Genomic DNA, 26,076 nt, shown 5'->3' with positions numbered 1-26,076 from the left:
GGAGTGGATAATTTGGTCGCTCCCGTTAGCGGACATCGTTTTGCGTCTGGGGGAAAAATTGTTAACTTCGTTGGCTAGCTGCCAAAACGATGTAACGAACGTTGTAAGCGACGGAATCGAAGCTATTCTTTTCCTTCGCTTTATGTCCTCTTCGCGCAGCACTGCCTTCGACCAGGACGAAAATGTCCTCGACATCGACCACCAGGGTGGCCGTTCGTGTTCGTTCACTACCTGCATCGAAAGCAAATACGATGAAAGTCTTGGCACGGGGAGTATACTTTTACCGATTTTCCATCATCTACGCGATGGGTACGAGTGATGTGAGTGTACTGCGGGGGAATTGGAAAATGCACTCCATCGCGGCAAGAAAAAGCCCACTAATGGGATAGATGCAGTGAAGCAAAATGATGTACCTAGCGATGTGGGAATGTTCCCGAATGTGCGCTCCAAAATTCTCATCACTTGGTGAAACTTTCGCACTGAAGACGGGATTTCGAGTGATCGGGTCGATTTTGGTGCCCGTACCGACACAAGGCAAACTGATTGATGCTGTCTGATTGAAAATCGTTTGCGATAGAGGAGAAAGAAAACTCGCACAAAATAACGCCGCCCCCCAAAACCACACCAAACAAATTCCTTTGCCTTGTGAGATTGTTTGCTGCCTGCGGTTACACAGCACGGGGAAATGGAATTTCAGTGCGAGTAAGAACCAAGACGAGTGGAACAAAAAAATGTTTTCCAAAACGTTCGCCCGTACAACGATGAATGCGTCGCATGCTGAATGCCCGCAAAAGGAAGAGAAGCTGTAGCGGTTAAACTCCAGCAACCAAACATAGCATATAAACGCAAACGTAACATAACTGTCAGTCAAGCTAAAATTTGACAGTTCAGTGACAGGTGGAAATAAAACCAGAGTGGACGCACAGCGACATCAACGACAGGCAAAATCACGTGTTCTTTTATTTAATGCGCAAGAAATCATAGAGCATCGCATTATTGGTGACCCCGACGTGATCGCCTGCCTGCGGAAGGAAAGTTCTAATTCATCGGACCTTTTTCCGAGAAGCTATTCGCTATTCATCGCTGTCGCATCGTGATTCACACATTATTCTGAGTCCGCCATTTTGTTAGCAAAAGCTAACCCACGTGGCAACGGCGTCATCCTCTCACCGATTGTGATTTCGATCCTGCTGTGATCCTATTGGATCCTATTACCAGCCTAGTGATGCCAGTGATGCCCAGCGACGAGAACCTGCCACCACCAGCAGCGGGTGCAGCACCTCCGCAGCACATTCAATTGCTAACACCACCGTATATTCCGCCACCACAGAATGCTCCGACGATGCAGTCGTATCCGGAAGTATGTTCGCTCAAACTCCCTGGATTCTGGATGAACGCACCCGACAGTTGGTTCATCCAGGCGGAGGCGCAGTTCGACCTTACGTACATTCGGTCGGAAAACACCAAGTACGCCCATCTTCTTGCGTCCTTAACTCCCGACGCGTTGGATAAAGTTATAGATGTCATCCGCTCGCCACCGGAGGAAAATCGGTACACCAGTTTAAAACATGCACTGATGACCAGACTCTCGGCCAGCGAAGAACAACGCATAGGGAAGCTGCTGTACAACGCAGAAATAGGGGACTCTAGCCCATCAGAGTTCCATCGCCGAATGACGCAACTAGCAGGATCGTCGACCGATGTATCGGAAAGGTTGGTAAAGCGTTTGTGGTTAGGTCGATTGCCGAAGGCAATCGAAATTGCGGTAATATCTTTAGGCGAGCGTCCAATGCGTGAAATAGTAGAAATAGCAGATAGGATTTGGGAAGCTTCAAAAGGAACCACGGTGAACGAGTGTGCTGGGTTTTCGGGAAATTCTTCGAGCCATGAAGTAGCATCTCTCCGTGATGAAATAATGGAGCTCAAGAATCAGATTCAGAAATTAGCTCTATCGCGCGATCGCGGACGTTCTCGTGGTCGATCGAGTTGTCGTGATCGTAATGTTTCTCGTGGTCGAAATTGATCAAAGACTCCTAACCTCAAATGTTGGTACCATACACGGTTCGGTAACGCAGCTACAAAGTGTGTTCCACCATGCAATTTTAAACCAAAAGTGCCAAAAAACGAGTAGGGTTACCAGATATGGCAGGGTCTGAGTGTGGCTCCCTAGAAACTTGCCGTCTTTTTGTTTTCGACAACATGTCCAAGTTAACTTTTCTGATTGACAGTGGTGCAGAAGTATCTGTCATCCCTAACAACATTTTCGGAAAAATGACGAAATCCAGTGATAGCCTTATCGCCGCCAACGGATCATCCATTGCTGTTTACGGTGTTAAGTTGCTTCAGGTCTCATTAGGTCTTCGTCGCGTATATCCTCATACTTTTATTCTTGCAGCTGTTAACCACCCAATCATAGGCGCCGATTTTTTGAAAAAATACGGATTGCTAGTGGATATAAAAAACAAAAAGTTAATCGACTCATTAACAAACTTGGAAGTTACGGCACGCATTGCCACAGTCGAAACACCCAGTCCCAAACTATTTGTCATTAATAGTAGTTTCTCAAACCTTTTGGATAATTTTCCATCTTTGACAGAGTCTCCTAATTACAACAAACCTGTAAGGCACAACATAGTTCACCATATTCATACCAAAGGTCAGCTACCAGTTTCCAAGCCTAGAAGATTAGATCCAGTTCGACATAATGCAGCCCTTTCCGAATTTCAACATATGATAGAACTAGGGATTTGTCAACAATCTTCATCACCTGTGTCCTCACCGTTACACATGGTTGCAAAGAATGATACCGATTGGCGCCCTTGTGGCGATTATCGCAGATTGAACGCTGCAACAATTCCTGACCGATATCCTATTCCCCACGTTCAAAATTTTTCGATGCACTTAGAAAACTGTAACATTTTTTCTAAGTTGGATATTGTCCGAGCTTATCACATTATACCAGTAGCTCCAGGAGACGTGCACAAAACGGCAATAACAACACCGTTTGGGTTATACGAGTTTTTAAGAATGCCTTTTGGGCTTAGAAATGCTGGTGCCACTTTCCAAAGATTTATGGATTCAATTTTCCAGGATTTAACATTTGTCTACGTCTACATAGACGATATCCTCATAGGAAGCAGTTCTCCCGAACAGCATAGAGAACATCTCTCCCAAGTGTTAAGGCGCTTAGATGAATTTGACATCAAACTAAAACCATCGAAATGTGTTTTAGGAGTGCCTGAGATAGAATTCTTGGGACACATCATTTCTAAAGATGGCATAGCTCCAGCCCCGGAAAGAGTTGAAGTTATCAGCAATTTTCCACAGCCCACAAGCCTAAAACAACTTCAGCGATTCGTAGGAATGGTAAACTTCTACCACCGTTTCATCCCACGCATTGCCGAAATTACAAAACCATTATATCAGCTAATGGCTAACTGTTCAAAAAATCAAACAGAACAGTGGTTTTGGTCACCCGAATGTGACGCTGCTTTTGAAAAGCTTAAGTCAGAGATAGCTGAAACCGTGTTGCTGCATCATCCGAGAAGCAACACTCTGTACAATATTACTACTGACGCTTCGAACGTTGCAGTAGGAGCAGTATTGCAACAATGGCACAATAATGCATGGGAACCATTAGCATTCTTTTCAAAGCAACTTTCAGAAGCCGAACGTAAATATTCCACATTCGACAAGGAGCTCTTAGCAATTTTCTTATCTATAAAACACTTCCGGTACTTCGTCGAAGGGAGAGAATTCTCTGTCCTAACAGACCATAAGCCCCTTACAACTGCTTTTACCACAAAATCTGAAAAGTCTCCACGCCAATCCAGACACATGGATTATATAGCTCAATTCACTACTGACATTAGGTACCTGAAGGGACAAAGCAACATCGTCGCGGACACGATGTCAAGAATTGGAGACACCAACAGTGCGGAAGCATTCGATTATGACACTCTGGCCACATCCCAAGGAACGGATAAGGAACTAAAATACCTAATTCAAAACCAACCATCTAACTCAAAGTATAGATTAGAAAAAGTTTTCATTAATAATCGAGAATTATATTTTGAAGGTTCAACTGGTACTAATCGCCTATACATACCAGAAGAATTAAGGTTCAATCTTTTCTGTAAATTACATGGTTTTTCCCATCCTGGAAATAGAGCTTCGAGGAAGTTAATTTCTTCTAAATATTTTTGGCCCGCAATGAACAAAAACATTAACTCATGGTGTAAAGCCTGTGAAAGGTGCCAAATCGCGAAAGTAACCAGACACACCCGTTCTCCGTTCCAAGAAATCGATATACCGAAAGGAAGATTTGATCATGTACACTTAGACATAGTAGGACCTCTTCCTCCATCAGATAACTTCACTTACCTGTTAACAATAATAGATCGGTATACCAGATGGCCAGAAGCAATTCCTCTAACAGATATAACTGCCGAAACAGTCGCAAAAACATTTGTAACACAATATATAGCTAGATTCGGATGCCCTCTTATCATTACTACAGATAGAGGAACACAGTTTCAATCTAAACTATTTACAGAACTAGCAAAGCTATTAGGCAGCAATCATTGTAAAACAACAGCATACCATCCTCAAGCGAATGGCATGGTGGAGAGGTTTCACCGCCATTTAAAAAGTGCGCTTATGGCAAACGATATGTCTGATAAATGGACCGAAAAACTACCGTTAGTGATGCTAGGCATACGATCATGCGTTAAAGAAGACTCAGGATTTTCTCCAGCAGAGTTAGTCTACGGTCAAAGTCTTAGGTTGCCAGCTGATTTTTTCGCTCCACCAGGAAAAGAACCAACAGACATAAGCGATTTTGTGAGCCGTCTTAGAAACGCTTTTAAATCCATATCCCCTTCTGTACCAAGACAATCCACTGCAAACAGTTACGTGCATAATGATTTAAGCTCATGCAAGCAAGTTTATGTTAGAATTGATAGGGTAAAAACAGGACTACAACCTCCTTATGAAGGACCTTATACAGTCCTCAAAAGGCTTAGAAAATATTTCATATTGGATATGAAAGGAAAGAATACGTCGGTAAGCATTGATCGACTAAAGCCAGCATACAAAATGGAGTTGATAACATCAAATCCTTCGAAAAAGGTAACATTCAATCTCCGATCCCCCAGGGGGGAGTAGATGTAGCGGTTAAACTCCAGCAACCAAACATAGCATATAAACGCAAACGTAACATAACTGTCAGTCAAGCTAAAATTTGACAGTTCAGTGACAGGTGGAAATAAAACCAGAGTGGACGCACAGCGACATCAACGACAGGCAAAATCACGTGTTCTTTTATTTAATGCGCAAGAAATCATAGAGCATCGCATTAAAGCCATACTGGGTGGACAATTTGCATCTGAGGAAAATTCAATTTTCGACTTTACGGTTCGCTGCAAAAATTGTGGGACTGTGTGCATGCAAATAAACAATCAAAAAATGGAATAAGAGACCATGCAGAGCTATGCATTCACACGCTTTGGCATTGCATCTATGGGTTCGCTTGTTGCGGGAAGGTGGGCTAGAAAATGGAACTTTTCCTTTGATTCCTGTTTTCTATCATTTGTTTTGTGCGCTTGAAATGTATTTTGTTGATGGTTTTGTGAAGTAAATAGTTTGCTTATCAGAAGCAATGGTGCTGAGCATTTTACTTAAGTGGTCCTATCATCATGGGCAGCACCGTCCGCTAATAGTCTAGTGGGAATTATCAATATCATTTACAAAATAATAGAGCAAGGAGTATAAAGTCCCTTATATAAACTGACTCCATTTAAACTTATTATTGAATACTCATCTTCTGAACCTTTAAACTTATCATCCAATATAACTTAATTTACACATCACATCATTTCAAGAACAATTTACGAATGGGATTATACATCCACTTTCACGTATTCCAGTTTAACTTGAAAAGAATCTGGAATTAGTCGAGACTCTGTCCAGCCAACCAAAATTAGTTAATTTAACGGGTAATTTTCGGGTTTTGACATGTAAGCATTGGCTTTTTAAAGGCCAAGTTGAACGATCAATTGCCGGATATACTATTTCATCGACTGCAGAAGGCAAGTCATTATAGACCAACCTACAGGCAAGGCATTATAAACGTAGGTAGGATCCTTTTTGTCTTCTCTGGGGAAAAGAGTTCCTTTAGTTTCCTGATAATGTATTTTCAAGTGTTTTAAATGTCCTAGATAAAAGTTCGTCCCTCTCAAGCCATTGTCGGGGTAAGATGTGGAACTCATCCTCATCTTTTCTTAACGTAATCACAAAGCCTAATGTTACGAGGTAACAATTAAATTCAATCATTTTTACTACGTACCATAACCGATAACCGAGCACTGGTTACGAATCACTGTTCGAGATGCTATTCAATTCAGGATCGTCCGCGTATTCAACCGCTCAACTGAAATACGAGCCTCGCACGAGAAGAAATACATAATTTTAATAAAATTGGAGAGAAGAAAATGATGGGTTTCTGCTGCACATTTCCAACACTTCCCAGTGCCCTTTCGCCATCCTTAGATACGCACTGTGTGTAAGAGTAATGCTAATGGTTATCGCTATTGTTTCGCAGCCCGCGGTTTTGTGCGAATTTTCTCGCTATATTTATTGCATGGCCGTACGCTTGCTTTCGGCAAAGGATATCAATTTTCGCTCGTCGATATTTATGCGTCCAGTTTATTGTACTTCCTAACAGCGTTACTACCAGAATAACCGCGCCAGTGCAAGTTGCGAAAGGAAAATGGAAGAAAAACAAAATAAACAAACAAAGCGGTTCGTTAGCGAATTGCGATCGATTGTGTTTGATGTTAGAAGGTGGAAAGGTGATTATAATAAACGAAATGCGAAAGTGGGCAAAGATATGTGTGCTGCCATTGGTATTTCGTTACCTCGAACGCTTTAGGCTGTTTTATTATAACCGCAAGCAATAAATCGCCGATCGCCGAGCCAATCATTTCCTTCTTTGTGTTGGGGTTCAGTTTTGCAAGCGAGTAACGCTGCTTTACTGGTGAATAAGTTTAGCATAATCTAATCGCATAAGATAAAAGCAGTCTGGAGAAAGCTTGCGAACAGAACGGTTCGCTTGCAACAGCGCTTTGGATGCTCATTCATGACGTTTGCGTGGTAAATCATGGCGTACTTCCGTAAACACGCCCCACCAATCTTTCTGCGCCCGTTGGTTTCATTATTCATGAGCCTTGTTCATCCTCGCCTCGCGGAAAATGGACTAATGCTGCCCAGCACGAACATGTGATGGTGATTATTCAATTTGGTAAACAATCTCATCGTTCAGTCACATAAATCACTTCATTTTGAGTGCCGTTTGCGCTTTTCAAAATGCTTCATCGTTATCTGCTTCTGTAGTGTGCGTTTGGAAGGAAATCAATCGAAAACTCACCAGCTTTTCCTTTGCCATTACATAGTGTCCCCTTGAGGTCTGTAATGGGTCTTACACCTTTCGCCGGGTTTTTGTTGTGTTCGAGAGGCGCAAATCCCTCAGGATTTTTATCGCCAAAGCGTCTTTAATGTGTTAGCTGACGCGTACAAAAAATAGGTCAATTCCCCACCATTAACATGATTACGCGTACGGAAAGTTGCTCTGTTCCTCTTTTCTGTGGTTGGAAGTTACGGTCAAACTTTATGCGTTCTTACCTCGGGTCGAGTGCTTTCGATGTCGCTCCCGTGCCGGTTTGCTAAAGAGATGACAGAAATGGAACACTATCGAATGCCAAGGTACAGGCCACTACGAGTCGGACGGTCTGTTGACCTCGTGACTCTCGTGGTTGGGGCGGCACTCGGCAAATTCTTCCTGGTCACGCGAACCCAACTCGATACCATACCAACCGAATCCATCCGATTACGACGGAGTGCGGTTACTCCTTCCTGAGGTTCTCACTGCATCCATTCTCGCCTCACGTTCCCACACGCGTTGATAGTAAAACCGCGTGGAAATGTTAACGGTGGTATTAGCACAGTTCGTATAGATGTCAAGGGGAACTCGGTTCTATTTATAGGGTGGGTTCGCACAAACTCACCACAACACAACACTTCTCGCCACTTTTCATTATCGTCGACGGGGAAAAGCTTGCTTGGAACGAGCCACTTCTGACCCATGCTGGACGGACTTTAAGGTACCTGCAGGCAACTGCTTGAACTGTGCACAAATCAATGCGGCTAGAGTGAGAGTTGGAAAGTTTTCACCAAGTTTTCATTCGCGTCCGGCATGTAGCGGGCGCGTTGTTATAAAATTGCAGTATCGAGCACAAAGGTCGATGACGGTATGATTAGCAAACGGATACCAGCAAGGGTATGTGTATGCATTACGCAATCATTTCCAAGGGTGAGTAAGCGGGAACTGAACTGAGTACAAGCCGCTGTAGCTGAATCGATCAATGTTATTCACTGAAAGTGATTTCTTTGCCAAACTACATTGTGTTCGATTAGTCAGAGCCAAACGAAGTATGATTAATACTGGCTAGCAAAGAAGTCCCATCGGGTGCTTAGATGCAATGTGTCATAAAATATCAAGATATGAAATAGACAAACTTCAAATTCTTCAAGCTCAATCAAGGTCGCATAAATGTCTGTTTAAATTATTAAATAACTGCATTTTAGAAGGTTTTAAAACGCAAGCTGTTGAACGTAATGTTATACTATAGATCAGCTTTCATTGGGAAAATATTTAAAGATCGTAAAATACACGTTCTTCTTTTTTCACGTTTAGCATGTTTTTCCATGTTTCCCGTTTAACGTTGTTTTTCCATGTTTTGCCGTGCTTTAACTGCATCAGTTAACAATAAAAATGACACAAGTTATTGAAAACATACAAAACATTGCTTCAATCAGGGAACAAGCTAAGCGCCGATCGGTGGTGCATGGAAAGTGTGGTAGTAAGTAGATTTATAATTTGGCCTTTATTATAGTAATGTGAGAATTATACGGTTATTATGCGGTTATTTCATTGTACATCGTAATAATTCACTCATAACAATACGACCGAGCCGGCCTTAATGTATAAAGAAGAATTATTATTCACACATGACATACAAACAATAAACCACAAAAGCTATGAGTGAATTATTTTTGGGCCTTTCAAACTACGCCGAACGTCCATGTCAATCAGTTCATTGTGCATAGCGAATGCTAATCGTGTCTTAACACAATAGTCGGTATAACATGAATTTAGACTGTACGAAAGTCGTTGTAAGGTGTGTTGGAACGCTGTTCTGTTGTGACATTTTTCATAGAACTAACTCGTTGCAGTGTTTTCCTGTGGTCAACACTTTTCCAAACATGCACGGCACTAAGTTTTAGTTGTGACGCTGACTTTGCATGTACAATACGGAACTGGAACCCAAGTGAGGAAGGAACGTTTGTCTTAAATCACATCCCGAACACTCACAGCACATTGGAGATGCACAATCTCTTGGTATCGTCGACTACCAGCAAGCTGTTCGACATCTTTGAATCATCGCGGAAAGACATGGACACTTCACTCATCATGAAAAAGTCCGCTATACGCAATTTCGTGTTGGAAAATGGTGGAACTCTCCATTCAGTGGAGTTTGAAAAAACACACCTCAGCTCGATACTGTTCGGGAAAAATTGTACTCTAGCGCATCTAAGGATCAAACACAGCAAACTGTCCCATCTGCCCAATTCCATACAAGAACTCAAAAATTTGAACACGCTTACAATCAGGCACTCGCTAATTCAAGCGATCAATTTGAACGTTATTGCCAAGTTACCAAAGTTGTCGATGCTAGATCTGACCAGAAACAGAATACACTCGCTGTACTTTACGGCAGAGAATGCTTCGTTTCCGACGCTGGCTTATGTGTTCTTACGGGAAAACAAACTAAGAAGCATCAACATGGACATATTTAATGCAATGAACTCTCTAGGATATATTGAACTGTCGCACAACCGCATAAGTGCTGTGTCGGGATCATTAGTGTCTAGTGCATTGGAAAATATCGATCTGTCGTTTAACAGAATACTTAAGATAGACAATTGTAAGTGGAATGTTCCAAATTTGCGTCATCTACACGCCAATGATAATCTCTTTCTCTCACTGCCAAGGTGTATAGAACAGACATTAGCGAATGTTTCTCACTTAGATTTTTCCAACAATCAACTCGATCCAGATGAGCTATTCGTATTTGGAAGATTTAAGAATTTACAAACTCTGATACTAAAAAACAACAAACTAACGCACTTCGTGCTGAACGAGACTACTATCCCAATGAAAATGAAAGTGTTGAATTTGAGTAAAAACAAATTAACATGGTTGGAAATACCGTATGTTCCCAACAAGAACACTTTCATAGACGTCTCCTTGAACTGCATCAGCAATATAGATTGGGACAAAATGTCCAAAAATCTCACGAAGTTGGATATGGGAGGAAATCCATTGGATTGCAGTTTTGGTGACACATATGGCTATGAAATTAGAGCAAATCTCTCTTGCATAGAAAATAAAAACCAGCTTTGTGCTTGAAGTTAACTGTACAAAATATTATTTGAAAGTATGAACTGCTATCGTAACATAATGCAGTATTTGTTTTCTAGCAAAGGTTTCCGAGACAGAGTTCGTAGTATTAATAGTTGTTGTTATCACGAATGTCTGTATATTATTTGCTCTATTGAAATATAGACCATTTGTACTTACACAACAATCATGTGACTTTACAAATAAATTGTTAACTCATGAAATCCTCTGTTTTGTAGGTTGCTTCCTAAAAGCGTAGTTAATTATTAGCTTGAATGCGAAAAGTTTATGAGTAACTACCAGACGGTATATACTATTTTTTATCACATTTGGGACGTTTCTAGACGGACTATAAAAATTCATGACTAACGAATGGAGGTTTTGTACACCTAGGGTTGTTGCTGGTTGACACGTTCATATGTGGTTTGCAAATGGAATGAATATCGCATTTAAAAAATCATTATATTTTGGCTCTCTATAGAACTATAGCAAGCTGACGAGTATATTGTTGGGCAATCCGATGGGGCAAGCTGAGTGATGATGGATTTCATAACTCAATCCGGATAACACAAACTAGAGATCAAGTCGCAATCGATGACCTCAGTATCAACGTCAACCTTCGTGGTCATGCAACCTATTAAAGTGTAGTTGAGACAGGAGAAGGAACACAGGACAAAGGAGTGATAAAAAGAACCCACTGTGTATAGTGAAAAACAATTATAAATGCAAAGGATGTCAAATATAATGTATTATGGAAATAAAATGCTAGTAATATGCAAGACATACATCGAAAGCATGTAGGCGAGGCAAAATCTTCGCAATACCTGAAAAGAACTGTGTAGAAACTGTAACTACTTCATTTTACTCTAATTGCAAACATCGTATGAGTTAGGGTAGGATTCCCTATGCGTTACACAATTTCAGTCACAACGCATCCAATACATTGTCCGCGATGCGACGCTACAATGAGTTCTTCAACTTCTCAATACAGTTGGACGTGTAATGGAGCTGCTTTCATCTAGCAAAAGAGGTTTACTTCGAGTGAAGTGAGTGTATTTGATATATAATTTATACCATAAAGCTTAACTTTTCTAACCGATGGTCTGCATGGGGCACCTATAAACGATTTTTGCCGATACGAGACGGTTCAATTCTCGATTTTGATAATTGTAGTGACAACTTAAGTATCGTGTGCGTTAACACTAGTTGGCACACATTTACATCCCAACTAATGAAGATTGACTGTATAATGTAACATTCTTCCACCCTGCGGTCGGTGTAGACAATCGGTAAGCAACATTCGCTCTCTGATACGCCACGAACACTGCCTAGCACACATGCAGGTTGGTAAATGGATATATAATTTGACCTTAATCATATCAGTTGTTTTAATGTAGATTAAAACAATGATTGCGCATGGCAATCTTTTTATATACTCTTCTAGTTGTTAGTGCATTATTATCCTAAGCAACCGTATGGTTATAAAACTTTGTCGAACGTCCTTGTCAATCAGTTCATTGTGCATAGCGAATGCTAATCGTGTCAATAGTCAATGCTAACAATAGTCGGTATAACATGAATTTAGACTGTACGAAAGTCGTTGTAAGGTGTGTTGGAACGCTGTTCTGTTGTGACATTTTTCATAGAACTAACTCGTTGCAGTGTTTTCCTGTGGTCAACACTTTTCCAAACATGCACGGCACTAAGTTTTAGTTGTGACGCTGACTTTGCATGTACAATACGGAATTGGAACCCGAGTGAGGAAGGAACGTTTGTCTTAGATCACATCCCGAACGAACATGGAGCATTGGAGATTCATAATCTTTTGATATCGTCAACTACCAGCAAGCTGTTCGACATCTTTGAATCATCGCGGAAAGACATGTACACTTCACTCATCATGAAAAAGTCCCCTATACGCAATTTCGTGTTGGAGAATGGTGGAACTTTCTATTCAGTGGAGTTTGAAAACACACACCTTAGCTCGATACGGTATATACTATTTTTTATCACATTTGGGACGTTTCTAGACGGACTATAAAAATTCATGACTAACGAATGGAGGTTTTGTACACCTAGGGTTGTTGCTGGTTGACACGTTCATATGTGGTTTGCAAATGGAATGAATATCGCATTTAAAAAATCATTATATTTTGGCTCTCTATAGAACTATAGCAAGCTGACGAGTATATTGTTGGGCAATCCGATGGGGCAAGCTGAGTGATGATGGATTTCATAACTCAATCCGGATAACACAAACTAGAGATCAAGTCGCAATCGATGACCTCAGTATCAACGTCAACCTTCGTGGTCATGCAACCTATTAAAGTGTAGTTGAGACAGGAGAAGGAACACAGGACAAAGGAGTGATAAAAAGAACCCACTGTGTATAGTGAAAAACAATTATAAATGCAAAGGATGTCAAATATAATGTATTATGGAAATAAAATGCTAGTAATATGCAAGACATACATCGAAAGCATGTAGGCGAGGCAAAATCTTCGCAATACCTGAAAAGAACTGTGTAGAAACTGTAACTACTTCATTTTACTCTAATTGCAAACATCGTATGAGTTAGGGTAGGATTCCCTATGCGTTACACAATTTCAGTCACAACGCATCCAATACATTGTCCGCGATGCGACGCTACAATGAGTTCTTCAACTTCTCAATACAGTTGGACGTGTAATGGAGCTGCTTTCATCTAGCAAAAGAGGTTTACTTCGAGTGAAGTGAGTGTATTTGATATATAATTTATACCATAAAGCTTAACTTTTCTAACCGATGGTCTGCATGGGGCACCTATAAACGATTTTTGCCGATACGAGACGGTTCAATTCTCGATTTTGATAATTGTAGTGACAACTTAAGTATCGTGTGCGTTAACACTAGTTGGCACACATTTACATCCCAACTAATGAAGATTGACTGTATAATGTAACATTCTTCCACCCTGCGGTCGGTGTAGACAATCGGTAAGCAACATTCGCTCTCTGATACGCCACGAACACTGCCTAGCACACATGCAGGTTGGTAAATGGATATATAATTTGACCTTAATCATATCAGTTGTTTTAATGTAGATTAAAACAATGATTGCGCATGGCAATCTTTTTATATACTCTTCTAGTTGTTAGTGCATTATTATCCTAAGCAACCGTATGGTTATAAAACTTTGTCGAACGTCCTTGTCAATCAGTTCATTGTGCATAGCGAATGCTAATCGTGTCAATAGTCAATGCTAACAATAGTCGGTATAACATGAATTTAGACTGTACGAAAGTCGTTGTAAGGTGTGTTGGAACGCTGTTCTGTTGTGACATTTTTCATAGAACTAACTCGTTGCAGTGTTTTCCTGTGGTCAACACTTTTCCAAACATGCACGGCACTAAGTTTTAGTTGTGACGCTGACTTTGCATGTACAATACGGAATTGGAACCCGAGTGAGGAAGGAACGTTTGTCTTAGATCACATCCCGAACGAACATGGAGCATTGGAGATTCATAATCTTTTGATATCGTCAACTACCAGCAAGCTGTTCGACATCTTTGAATCATCGCGGAAAGACATGTACACTTCACTCATCATGAAAAAGTCCCCTATACGCAATTTCGTGTTGGAGAATGGTGGAACTTTCTATTCAGTGGAGTTTGAAAACACACACCTTAGCTCGATACTGTTCGGGAAAAATTGTACTCTAGCGCAACTAAGGATCAAACACAGCAAACTGTCCCATTTGCCCAACTCCATACAAGAACTCAAAGATCTGAACTGGCTCACAATAAGTCACTCGCTAATTCAAGCGATCAATTTGAACGTTATTGCCAAGTTACCAAAGTTGACGATGCTAGATCTGACCAGAAACAGAATACACTCCTTGTACTGTACGGTGGAGAGTGCTTCGTTTCCGACGCTGGCTGAAGTGTTCTTACGGGAAAACAAACTGAGAAGCATCAACATGGACATATTCAACGCGATGAAGTATCTCGAAAATATCGATCTATCACACAATCTCATGAGTGTAATGACGGGATCATTAGTGTCCAGCAGTATGAAATTACTCGATCTGTCGTTTAACAGACTACTCAAGATAGACTGTTGCAAGTGGAACGTTCCAAATTTATATAATCTTATAGCACACGATAATCTCTTTCTCTCACTGCCAAGGTGTATAGAACAGACATTAGTGAATGTTTCTCACTTAGATTTTGACAACAATCAATTCGGCTTGGATGTGTTATTCGTATTCGGACATTTTAAGAACTTACAGACTCTGTCCTTAAAAAACAACAAACTAACGCACTTCGTGCTGAACGAGACTACTATCCCAATGAAAATGACTGTTTTAAATTTAGGTATCAACAAATTAAGACGCTTGGAAATACCGTATGTTCCCAACAAGAACATCTACATAGACGTCTCCTTGAACTGCATCAGCAATGTAGATTGGGAACAAATTTCCAAAAATCTCACGAAGCTGGATATGGCGGGAAATCCATTGGATTGCAGTTTTGGTGACACATATGGCTATGAAATTAGAGCAAATCTGTCTTGCATAGTAAATAAAAACCAGCTTTGCGCTAGAAGTTAACTCCACACTATCAAAACTTAATATAATATTATATGTGCTTCTAGCAAAGATTCCTTACGAAATAAAAAAAGTCGCATAATATCCGCTTTGTTGCAAAATAGTTTTTGTTTTATAAGATTAAAGAGTCTAAAGATATGTTGTTTTAATTAGCTTGGTAACAGTTGATAATTTGTGACTTATGCGCCAGTGTCACATCATGTTTCAATTTTGTTTGGTTGTGTTGTTTTTGTTAGTTTCCAAACTAACGTTTTCAAACGCATGTACCACTGCTAATGCTATAAAGCATAAAACTGATTTAATCGAAAAAAATTATCATCATCACAGGTAATCGACATCGACGATCAGTATCTGAAGACCTGAAAAGGTAATCGACATCGACGATCAGTATATGAGTAGGGTGTTTAATATCAAACGCTGTATCACAGTTGTTACCATTAAGACTATAATTCTTTAAATATGTCAATGCGCGATGGATTTGTTTCATTTTCCAGGAAATCATCATTGAAAGCCAAGAACTAACGAGCTTCGAGTTTACGAATTAAATTATACATACACCGGTGTCACTATTATACAATTTCGTCCATGAAGTTAAACGTTTCTAAGAATCCTTTTGTATACAGATACAAAACGGTCGCTACCTTGCATACTTAAAGGTACTATAAAACTATATCGAAGGCACTCAACAATCAGTTCACTATTCGAAACCGTGTCTTGTTTCATTAATCTGGACAGAATGATCTTTGCAAGAACGACAATCATCGTAAGGTGTGTACGTTTGTGAGGATATTCTTGTGTGACATTTTTCATCCAAATTACTCGTTGCAGTGTTTTCTTGTTGTCAACACTATACCGAACATGCGTGGGACTAAATTTAAAATGTGACCCAGACTATATATGTGAAATTTGGAACTGGAAACCACGTGAGGAAAAAACGTTTATTTTGCGCCATATTCCAAATACGCACGGATCGTTGGAGATTCATAATCTTTTGGTATCGTCGACTACCAGCAGGCTGTTCGACATCTTTGAATCATCGCGGAAAGACATGTACACTTCACTCACCGTGTTAACGTCCCCTATACACAATTTCGTGTTGGAAAATGGTTCAACGCTTCATACAGTAGAGTTCAGAAACACACATCTCAGCTCGATACTGTTCGGGAGAAATTGTACTCTAGCGCATCTAAGGATCAAACACAGCAAACTGTCCCATCTGCCCAAGTCCATACAAGAACTCAAAAATTTGAACACGCTCACAATCAGTCACTCGCATATTCAAGCGATCAATTTGCACGTTATTGCCAAGTTACCAAGGTTGATAATTTTAGATCTGACCAGAAACAGAATACACTCGCTGTACTTTACGGCAGAGAATGCTTCGTTTCCGACGTTGGCTTATGTGTTCTTACGGGAAAACAAACTAAGAAGCATCAACATGGACATATTCAACGAGATGAAGTATCTCGAAAATATCGATCTATCACACAATCTCATGAGTGTAATGACGGGATCATTAGTGTCCAGCAGTATGAAATTACTCGATCTGTCGTTTAACAGACTACTCAAGATAGACTGTTGCAAGTGGAACGTTCCAAATTTATATAATCTTATAGCACACGATAATCTCTTTCTCTCACTGCCAAGGTGTATAGAACAGACATTAGTGAATGTTTCTCACTTAGATTTTGACAACAATCAATTCGGCTTGGATGTGCTATTCGTATTCGGACATTTTAAGAACTTACAGACTCTGTCCTTAAAAAACAACAAACTAACGCACTTCGTGCTGAACGAGACTACTATCCCAATGAAAATGACTGTTTTAAATTTAAGTATCAACAAATTAAGACGCTTGGAAATACCGTATGTTCCCAACAAGAACATCTACATAGACGTCTCCTTGAACTGCATCAGCAATGTAGATTGGGAACAAATTTCCAAAAATCTCACGAAGCTGGATATGGCGGGAAATCCATTGGATTGCAGTTTTGGTGACACATATGGCTATGAAATTAGAGCAAATCTGTCTTGCATAGTAAATAAAAACCAGCTTTGCGCTAGAAGTTAACTCCACACTACCAAAACTTAATATAATATTATATGTGCTTCTAGCGAAGATTCCTTACGAAATAAAAAAAGTCGCATAATATCCGCTTTGTGGCAAAATAGTTTTTGTTTTATAAGTTTAAAGAGTCTAAAGATATGTTGTTTTAATTAGCTTGGTAACAGTTGATAATTTGTGACTTATGCGCCAGTGTCACATCATGTTTCAATTTTGTTTGGTTGTGTTGTTTTTGTTAATTTCCGAAGTGTATGTTCTACAGATAGGAGTATGATCGAGTTGATTGCTCCTAGCATGAAAGATTTCGCTTTCCGGTGAATCGAACAGTAACTTTATTAGAGCAGACTGAGAACCATGAACAAGCATAAATTGTCTGCAAGAAATCTGCATGGCTCGAGGTCGAACGTGAAAATGTTTATCTTCTACAGGTGTACAGTTTTCAAATGGTCACTTAGTTTGTTGTTAGTAGTTAGTTTGTAGAATTGTTTTGTCTATTTGAAAGCCCTACAAATTTAACTGTTGAAAACTGGGGTGACATGTTGGATGCTAACATTTTCAAACGCATGTACCACTGCTAATGCTATAAAGCATAAAACTGATTTAATCGAAAAAAATTATCATCATCACAGGTAATCGACATCGACGATCAGTATCTGAAGACCTAAAAAGGTAATCGACATCGACGATCAGTATATGAGCAGGGTGTTTAATATCAAACGCTGTATCACAGTTGTTACCATTAAGACTATAATTCTTTAAATATGTCAATGCGCGATGGATTTGTTTCATTTTCCAGGAAATCATCATTGAAAGCCAAGAACTAACGAGCTTCGAGTTTACGAATTAAATTATACATACTCGGGTGTCGCTATTATACAATTTCGTCCATGAAGTTAAACGTTTCTAAGAATCCTTTAGTATACAGATACAAAACGATCGCTACCTTGCACACTTGCAGGTTGCACTCGATGGATATATAATTTGACCTCAATTATACTAATGTGCCACTTTTTTTATTGCTCAGTGTGATGTTTCATGCGTGACGTCTTTTTTAATATTTTATTTAAGTTATTGGTAAATAGCTACGGCCTATAAAACTGCATCGAAGGCACTCAACAATCAGTTCACTATTCGAAACCGTGTCTTGCTTCATTACTCTGGACAGAATGATCTTTGCCAGAACGACAATCATCGTAAGGTGTGTACGTTTGTGAGGATATTCTTGTGTGACATTTTTCATCCAAATTACTCGTTGCAGTGTTTTCTTGTTGTCAACACTATACCGAACATGCGTGGGACTAAATTTAAAATGTGACCCAGACTATATATGTGAAATTTGGAACTGGAAACCACGTGAGGAAAAAACGTTTATTCTGCGCCATATTCCAAATACGCACGGATCGTTGGAGATTCATAATCTTTTGGTATCGTCGACTACCAGCAGGCTGTTCGACATCTTTGAATCATCGCGGAAAGACATGTACACTTCACTCACCGTGTTAACGTCCCCTATACACAATTTCGTGTTGGAAAATGGTTCAACGCTTCATACAGTAGAGTTCAGAAACACACATCTCAGCTCGATACTGTTCGGGAAAAATTGTACTCTAGCGCATCTAAGGATCAAACACAGCAAACTGTCCCATCTGCCCAAGTCCATACAAGAACTCAAAAATTTGAACACGCTCACAATCAGTCACTCGCATATTCAAGCGATCAATTTGCACGTTATTGCCAAGTTACCAAGGTTGATAATTTTAGATCTGACCAGAAACAGAATACACTCGCTGTACTTTACGGCAGAGAATGCTTCGTTTCCGACGCTGGCTTATGTGTTCTTACGGGAAAACAAACTAAGAAGCATCAACATGGACATATTCAACGAGATGAAGTATCTCGAAAATATCGATCTATCACACAATCTCATGAGTGTAATGACGGGGTCATTAGTGTCCAGCAGTATGAAATTACTCGATCTGTCGTTTAACAGACTACTCAAGATAGACTGTTGCAAGTGGAACGTTCCAAATTTATATAATCTTATAGCACACGATAATCTCTTTCTCTCACTGCCAAGGTGTATAGAACAGACATTAGCGAATGTTTCTCACGTAGATTTTTCCAACAATCAACTCGATCCAGATGAGCTATTCGTATTTGGAAGATTTAAGAATTTACACTATTTGACACTAAAAAACAACAAACTAACGTACGTCGTGCTGAACGAGACTACCATCCCAATGAAAATGAATGTATTGAATTTGGGTATGAACAAATTAAGACGTTTGGAAGTATCGTATGTTCCCAACAAGAACACCTACATAGACGTCTCCTTGAACTGCATCAGCCATGTAGATTGGGACAACATTTCTACAAATCTTACGATGCTGGAAATGGCGGGAAATCCATTGGATTGCAGTTTTGATAATACACCTAGCTTTCATGTCAGAGCAAATCATTCGTGCAGGGAAAACAAAAACGTCACTTGTGATTGAAGTCAATCGTGAAGGACATCATTTGAAAATATTAAATCCAAAACCTAACGTAACCTGCATCTGTTTCATCTTAAGTTAGACCTAACCTAGCTTTACTGCAATATTTACTTACATATATTGTATAAAATTTGTGTGTTTAGTCAAGTTTGTCCTATCGAGCGTTTGTCACATAAAAAGACGTGCTGGTGTAGTTGCACATACCTAAAAGTACGTTCGTTGTCGAACCGTTTTGTAAAATCTTTTGCCGAATATCAGCTTTGTCAGTAAGGTTATTGTAACAAAGCTATCTTGTCTTGCATCAATATAATATGAGAATATAATTTGGATATTATTGCATTGAGAGAAAGAGAGAGAAAAAGAGAAAGAGAGGGCAATTGAACTCACACATGACTCATGTGACATCGAAAGCCACTAATTTGTGAAATGGCTTTTTAATTTCTTCATGCCCAGTTTAGTGATTGAATCCGTAATACGGGCCATTTAGCAATAGAATGGTAGGAATAGACCGACTAAACGTATTACCATTTTTACACCGAACTCTACGTGGTTCGGTGGTTGTTAACTCAGTTTACCCTGTTTTTAGCATGCGTACAGCATTGTGAGTCTCTATGAAATGGAATCGTATATCACTAGATAAATGAAATACGCATTGTTTCTTTTAGATTTCTATTTGTGTTTCTTCAAACGGTTTCCTATGTTGTTACCGTGCATCTTGAATGTAGAGATTGCATCTGCACTATTACGAATTGGAATCCGGGCGTGGATGGCCCATTGGCGGTTGATTGGATTCTGCGCTGTGAAATGGATTTGTATTTCGTTAACCTAACAACCCCAACAATAGCCTTAGATCATATTGATCGAATGGATCTGGTTAGCAAATTCTACATCAACATTGCGAAATCTCCAATACAAAACGTATACATGTCTTCTCGTGCCAAAATATTTAGATTGACGCTAACGGAAACGAATCTTACTGATATAAGATTCGAATGTCAGAACAACAAGTTAGAATTCTTCACCATTATAGAAAGTCGAATCAGTGTTCTACCTGACAGCATAAAATTGCTCTCAAATGTAAAGGCTATTCATGTACTGAAATCTTTTTTAAAGTTTATCGACTTCAGCCTTTTTAGTAAACTGTCTCACTTAGAACACATCAGCCTAAGCTACAATGAAATAGAGTCCCTTCAATTTCCCGACGGTCAGAGCGAAGATTTCGGTAAGCTCAAGGACATATTGTTGTCCAACAACTTTCTGACAACGGTCAGCATGAACAACTTCAACAACATGAGGGCTCTGGAGACGCTGGATCTGTCGAACAATCGTATCGTGTCCTTCGAAGGCCATCTCGAGTCAAATAGCTTAAGAAATCTCGATCTGTCTCACAATCGTTTTGATGCTTTAAGCTTCTGCGGCTGGAACTTAACGGGCCTAACCAAATTCGACGCGAACAATAACATTTTGATGCAATTACCAGCGTGTATGGAGACGACAATGTCCAGTGTGAGTTACCTAATGCTTTCATCGAACGTGCTATCCGGTGGTGAAATCTGGCCCCAACTAGCCACTATGACCAACCTGCAAATGCTTGACGTCAGCCACAATCGTCTAACCAGTTTGGTATGGTGCAGCACTGTCCTGTCGTTGCGATTCGTAACCGCACGAAACAATCAGATAAAAGAACTCAGGGTACCGTTTGCGAAGGAAGGTTTTAATGTCGATGCGGGATGTAATGCGATTGAACAGTTTGATCCCAGCAGTATGTCGCCTAACGTCACTTTCTTGCAAATGCAATGCAATCCGCTCGATTGTAGTTGGAATAGGGACTTAATGAACTATACAGGCGATGCGAAATGTGTTAAGAATGTTACAAATTGCAAATCATGTCAGGTAGAATCTGAAATAGGGATTTCTTGAACAAATTGACAATAAAAACTGAGTTGAATTATATTGCACGAAGGTGGATGTGCAGCACAATTACTTTGGGCATCGTGCATACCTCAAAGCATATAACATACTTATCTCAATGGAACTAATTTATTGATGACTGCAATAAACTTTATCCAAAAGTGCTTATTTGAATTACATATTAATTCGATTCCTGCTACTCAACTTGGCCTCTATCCATCAACTGCGAATCATCTACAGACAGGTTAATAAAGGAACCCAAAGACGCGGAAGCAAAAAGATCGACGTTTGGAAAGTTTGAAACCATTTTACATCAATTAATCTGTGACATTTTTCATAGAACTAACTCGTTGCAGTGTTTTCCTGTGGTCAACACTTTTCCGAACATACACGGCACTAAGTTTTAATTGTGACGCTGACTTTGCATGTACAATACGGAACTGGAACCCGAGTGAGGAAGGAACGTTTGTCTTAAATCACATCCCGAACGAACATGGAGCATTGGAGATTCATAATCTTTTGATATCGTCAACTACCAGCAAGCTGTTCGACATCTTTGAATCATCGCGGAAAGACATGTACACTTCACTCATCATGAAAAAATCAATCCCCTAAAAATCATGAAAATGAGTCCCCTATACGCAATTTCGTGTTGGAGAATGGTGGAACTTTCCATTCAGTGGAGTTTGAAAACACACACCTTAGCTTGATACTGTTCGGGAAAAATTGTACTCTAGCGCAACTAAGGATCAAACACAGCAAACTGTCCCATTTGCCCAACTCCATACAAGAACTCAAAGATCTGAACTGGCTCACAATAAGTCACTCGCTAATTCAAGCGATCAATTTGAATGTTATTGCCAAGTTACCAAAGTTGACGATGCTAGATCTGACCAGAAACAGAATACACTCGCTGTACTTTACGGCAGAGAATGCTTCGTTTCCGACGCTGGCTTATGTGTTCTTACGGGAAAACAAACTAAGAAGCATCAACATGGACATATTCAACGAGATGAAGTATCTCGAAAATATCGATCTATCACACAATCTCATGAGTGTAATGACGGGATCATTAGTGTCTAGTGCATTGGAAAATCTCGATCTGTCGTTTAACAGAATACTTAAGATGGACAATTGTAAGTGGAATGTTCCAAATTTGCGTCATCTACACGCCAATGATAATCTCTTTACCTCACTGCCAAGGTGTATAGAACAGACATTAGTGAATGTTTCTCACGTAGATTTTTCCAACAATCAACTCGATCCAGATGAGCTATTCGTATTTGGAAGATTTAAGAATTTACACTATTTGACACTAAAAAACAACAAACTAACGTACTTCGTGCTGAACGACACTACTATCCCAAAGGAAATAAAAGTGTTGAATTTGAGTAAAAACAAATTAACAAAGTTGGAAATACCGTATGTTCCCAATACGAATACCTACATAGACGTCTCTTTGAACTGCATCAGCAATGTTGGTTGGGACAAAATTTCCAAAAACCTCACGATGCTAGAAATGGCGGGAAATCCATTAGATTGCATATTTTATAATAACCCTAACACTCATATCAGAATACATCACTCTTGCAAAGAGCACAGAATTAAGGATTGTGATGGAAGCAATACGTAATGTTATGGAATAATTTCGATAGAAAGTATTTGTTTCAACAAATAATTTAAGCGTAATCTAACTTAACGCTATATTTGTATGTAGTGAGGTTTTTCTTGTTGAGTGTTCGTAACCCAATTACCTTTAGTTAAAGAGTGATTCATTCACATATATCCTCAAATAGAACCATTTCATCAATTCATTTACGTGTGCCATTAGAATTGGAGTATCGACTAATTACACTATTTTTCAGTAAGTCGTGTGATGAAAGTCGAACTCACCATCGCAGAACATTGTCGTTACATTACTTCCCATCCAATCCAATGATATTTTCCATGAAAACGAAGTTAGTTCAAAATATCCTTCTTAAGAGCTTTTAATTGTATAACTCCCCCCATACCATTAAAGCACTTACTCTTAATGTTCATAATCATTATTTTAGAATGAGCCAGATATTTCTTCACATAATTTCACAACACAAAGCATTTTCATGTGTACAATATACCGAAAATTGGCATAACAAATGTGGCCGTATAGTTCCCCCAATTAATCGTTACAATTTATTGCCCTAATTGAATATGCTCGCACACAACAAAATGGAACCCATTTCTATTCACTTTACCCACCACCGAGTATGTGTGTGTGTGTGTGTGGATTTGTTTGTGTAATGATACGAATAACCTTAACCTTTCCTAGTTGCCTCGCGCGGTTCACCGATATGATGGTCGTACGCGCAATCAGGTGATTAAAATCATAAATCTCTCACCGAGTCAACCCCATTGACTTTGATTGAGCGTGAGGCCACTCACGTCACCCTGATCTCCGTTCCACGGCAGGGCCATTTTCCTCACCTCGGTCCCCCGAACAGACAGCATATGAATTGGCATGGCTTAAGGTTGACTGAACAGCTGGACTTAGGTGTTGGCAATATTATTCTAAGCATTATGGGTTGTGTATTATGTGGCGCTACTTTCTGTTCATCCCTTTTGCGCTCTGGCGGGAGAATGAGAACAAAACAAACGGGTGTGTCAAAATGTGTCCACGTATCTGACTGATTTCTGGTACTAGGCTCGACCATTTTGCTTCCTATTCTGAAAACAAACGTCAGTCTTGTTTGTTGCTGCTCGCTTATCACACCGCAGTTTCTGCACTATGAGAGTTCAATTTAATAGAATAATATATACTGGCATTGTAATAATTTCTAACTTTGGCGAAGGAAAATAGGGGAATTGATTACTAACACGCTGAAGCATTGCCGTTTGTTAATCCACTGCATGAGAGCGTGTCTGAGGGAATTAAATTAATCCAAAAAGGTGCTTGTGAATTGTTTGCTAGCGCCTACATGTAGGCAATATTTTCTACATTTCAAAAATAAAACGTTGAAAGCTCGCATAACTGTAAAGACTATCGTTCTGTTTTCAAAAGCAGTTAAAAGGACATCATCATCTATTTCAAAACATGCATGCCATAACAGCAAGGGGTTTCAGACAGATAGCAAGGATATGTGCGGCAAAAATAAAACACGAGGGCCACAAACATCAACCACTAGAGTTCCACCTACTTAAGCTGTTGATTGTACAGGCCAAATGGGACCACTTCAGCATAATCCTTCCACAGGGCCTGTAATCTGATAAACATCACACGAACCAAAGTCCTTCCCCTCCAGGGCGGTGTTCCAGAAACTAACATCCAACAACACAAGCACACATCGCATTTTACCCGCGATGAAGGCTCCGTTTTCCACCCAGGCTCGTAAATCAGCCCCATCGTCCTCCGATTCCATCGTCATCAACATCATCACCATTGCACCCGTGGCTTCCCGGGGTTTGCAACACGCACGCGGTGAATTTACCCCCCAAAACTAAAAACTTTCCAGCCGTCGGACGCGTTTTCCTTTGCTTCGGCCGGTTCTCCCCGGTGCACTGTTCGGGAAGTAATATCGCTAACGATACACGATACGTTACGTAACAGCGGTGGCCATCGCCAGCAAACCCCGGACGTTACTTCGTGTAGCGCAGTCCCGGGACCTAGCGTAGCGCTTTCAAATTAAAAAGCAATCCATTTGCTATAAATTTGGCAGCGAAACAAGCCGGCGAAGTTGTAGTAAAGGACGAGACGAATCCGTCCTGTTGCAAGTAGACTTTTGAGAAGCCGAAGCTGTTTTGTTCCTTTGGTCAGCTTCCATCTCCATCCATCATCCCATGATTGTCAAACCGTTCCCGATATAGTTATGCTTCAAAAGCAATCCGATTATAAAACAATTTCAAAGCAATGAAAAGCTTCGGATGATGGGAATAACTCGCAAAACTAGAAGGACTGCTTCATCCTTTCATCGCCCATTGTCGGTCTTTGGGGGACACTGATTGAAATGGGTTTACTGTGGGAGTTGGAAAATTATAGCCAAACAAACCCCAAAACTCTTTCGACGTATCGTGCTGTATTTACATTTATGATTCTGTCGTTTTTTAATTTTATTACCCACATTATACCATCGAAAATGAGATGTTTAATGGAGAGCAGCGTATACAAAAACTGCCCATTTAACATCAGCGGCGATGTGGGAGTTGTGAACCCGTGAACAAATTTTCAGCTTCAAACCCAAATTGTCCCATTACAAATGATATTAATTTTTACAATTCCCTCAACTGCTGCTGTGTAGATCTTTGCGCCAAGAGTTCCATTAGCTCAACATCATTCTACAGATCGCCTTACCCTCGTCGCTCGTCTTCGGCCCCCTTATCCACTTCTTCCCAGACCGGGAAAAACTATCATTGGGATTGTTCCTGTTTTGCTTCGCAAGAGAGAAACGTCTTCGTGCTATTTTACTCTCCCAATGAAGGTTCGGCACACGATCGTCTCAAACACGAACGGGCCACGACGACGACCGGG

The 26,076-nt window shown here is 40.1% G+C and overlaps 3 protein-coding genes and 1 pseudogene across 3 annotated transcripts; all 4 read left to right on the top strand.

Moving 5' to 3' along the window:
- Positions 1-1,225: 1,225 nt before the first annotated feature.
- Positions 1,226-15,110, top strand: LOC128305930 (toll-like receptor 3). Its single transcript, XM_053043572.1, has 4 exons — positions 1,226-1,713; positions 9,433-10,043; positions 12,127-12,511; positions 13,868-15,110. The coding sequence occupies exons 1-4, from the start codon at positions 1,226-1,228 to the stop codon at positions 15,108-15,110; spliced, it is 2,727 nt and encodes a 908-aa protein (XP_052899532.1).
- Positions 15,111-18,338: 3,228 nt separating this feature from the next.
- LOC128305924 (phospholipase A2 inhibitor beta-like) lies at positions 18,339-19,667 on the top strand. Its single transcript, XM_053043566.1, has 2 exons — positions 18,339-18,370; positions 18,431-19,667. The coding sequence occupies exons 1-2, from the start codon at positions 18,339-18,341 to the stop codon at positions 19,665-19,667; spliced, it is 1,269 nt and encodes a 422-aa protein (XP_052899526.1).
- A 584-nt stretch (positions 19,668-20,251) lies between these two features.
- LOC128305922 (uncharacterized) lies at positions 20,252-21,584 on the top strand. The gene is made up of 2 exons (XM_053043563.1): positions 20,252-20,265; positions 20,330-21,584. Exons 1-2 carry the CDS (start codon positions 20,252-20,254, stop codon positions 21,582-21,584), a joined length of 1,269 nt encoding a protein of 422 aa, XP_052899523.1.
- A 126-nt stretch (positions 21,585-21,710) lies between these two features.
- On the top strand, positions 21,711-22,888 carry LOC128305918 (leucine-rich repeat-containing protein let-4-like; annotated as a pseudogene).
- Positions 22,889-26,076: the final 3,188 nt, after the last annotated feature.

The sequence above is a fragment of the Anopheles moucheti genome, chromosome 3, assembly GCF_943734755.1.
Source record: "Anopheles moucheti chromosome 3, idAnoMoucSN_F20_07, whole genome shotgun sequence".
Taxonomy (NCBI): domain Eukaryota; kingdom Metazoa; phylum Arthropoda; class Insecta; order Diptera; family Culicidae; genus Anopheles; species Anopheles moucheti.
This window is presented reverse-complemented; position numbering and strand designations above follow the sequence as displayed.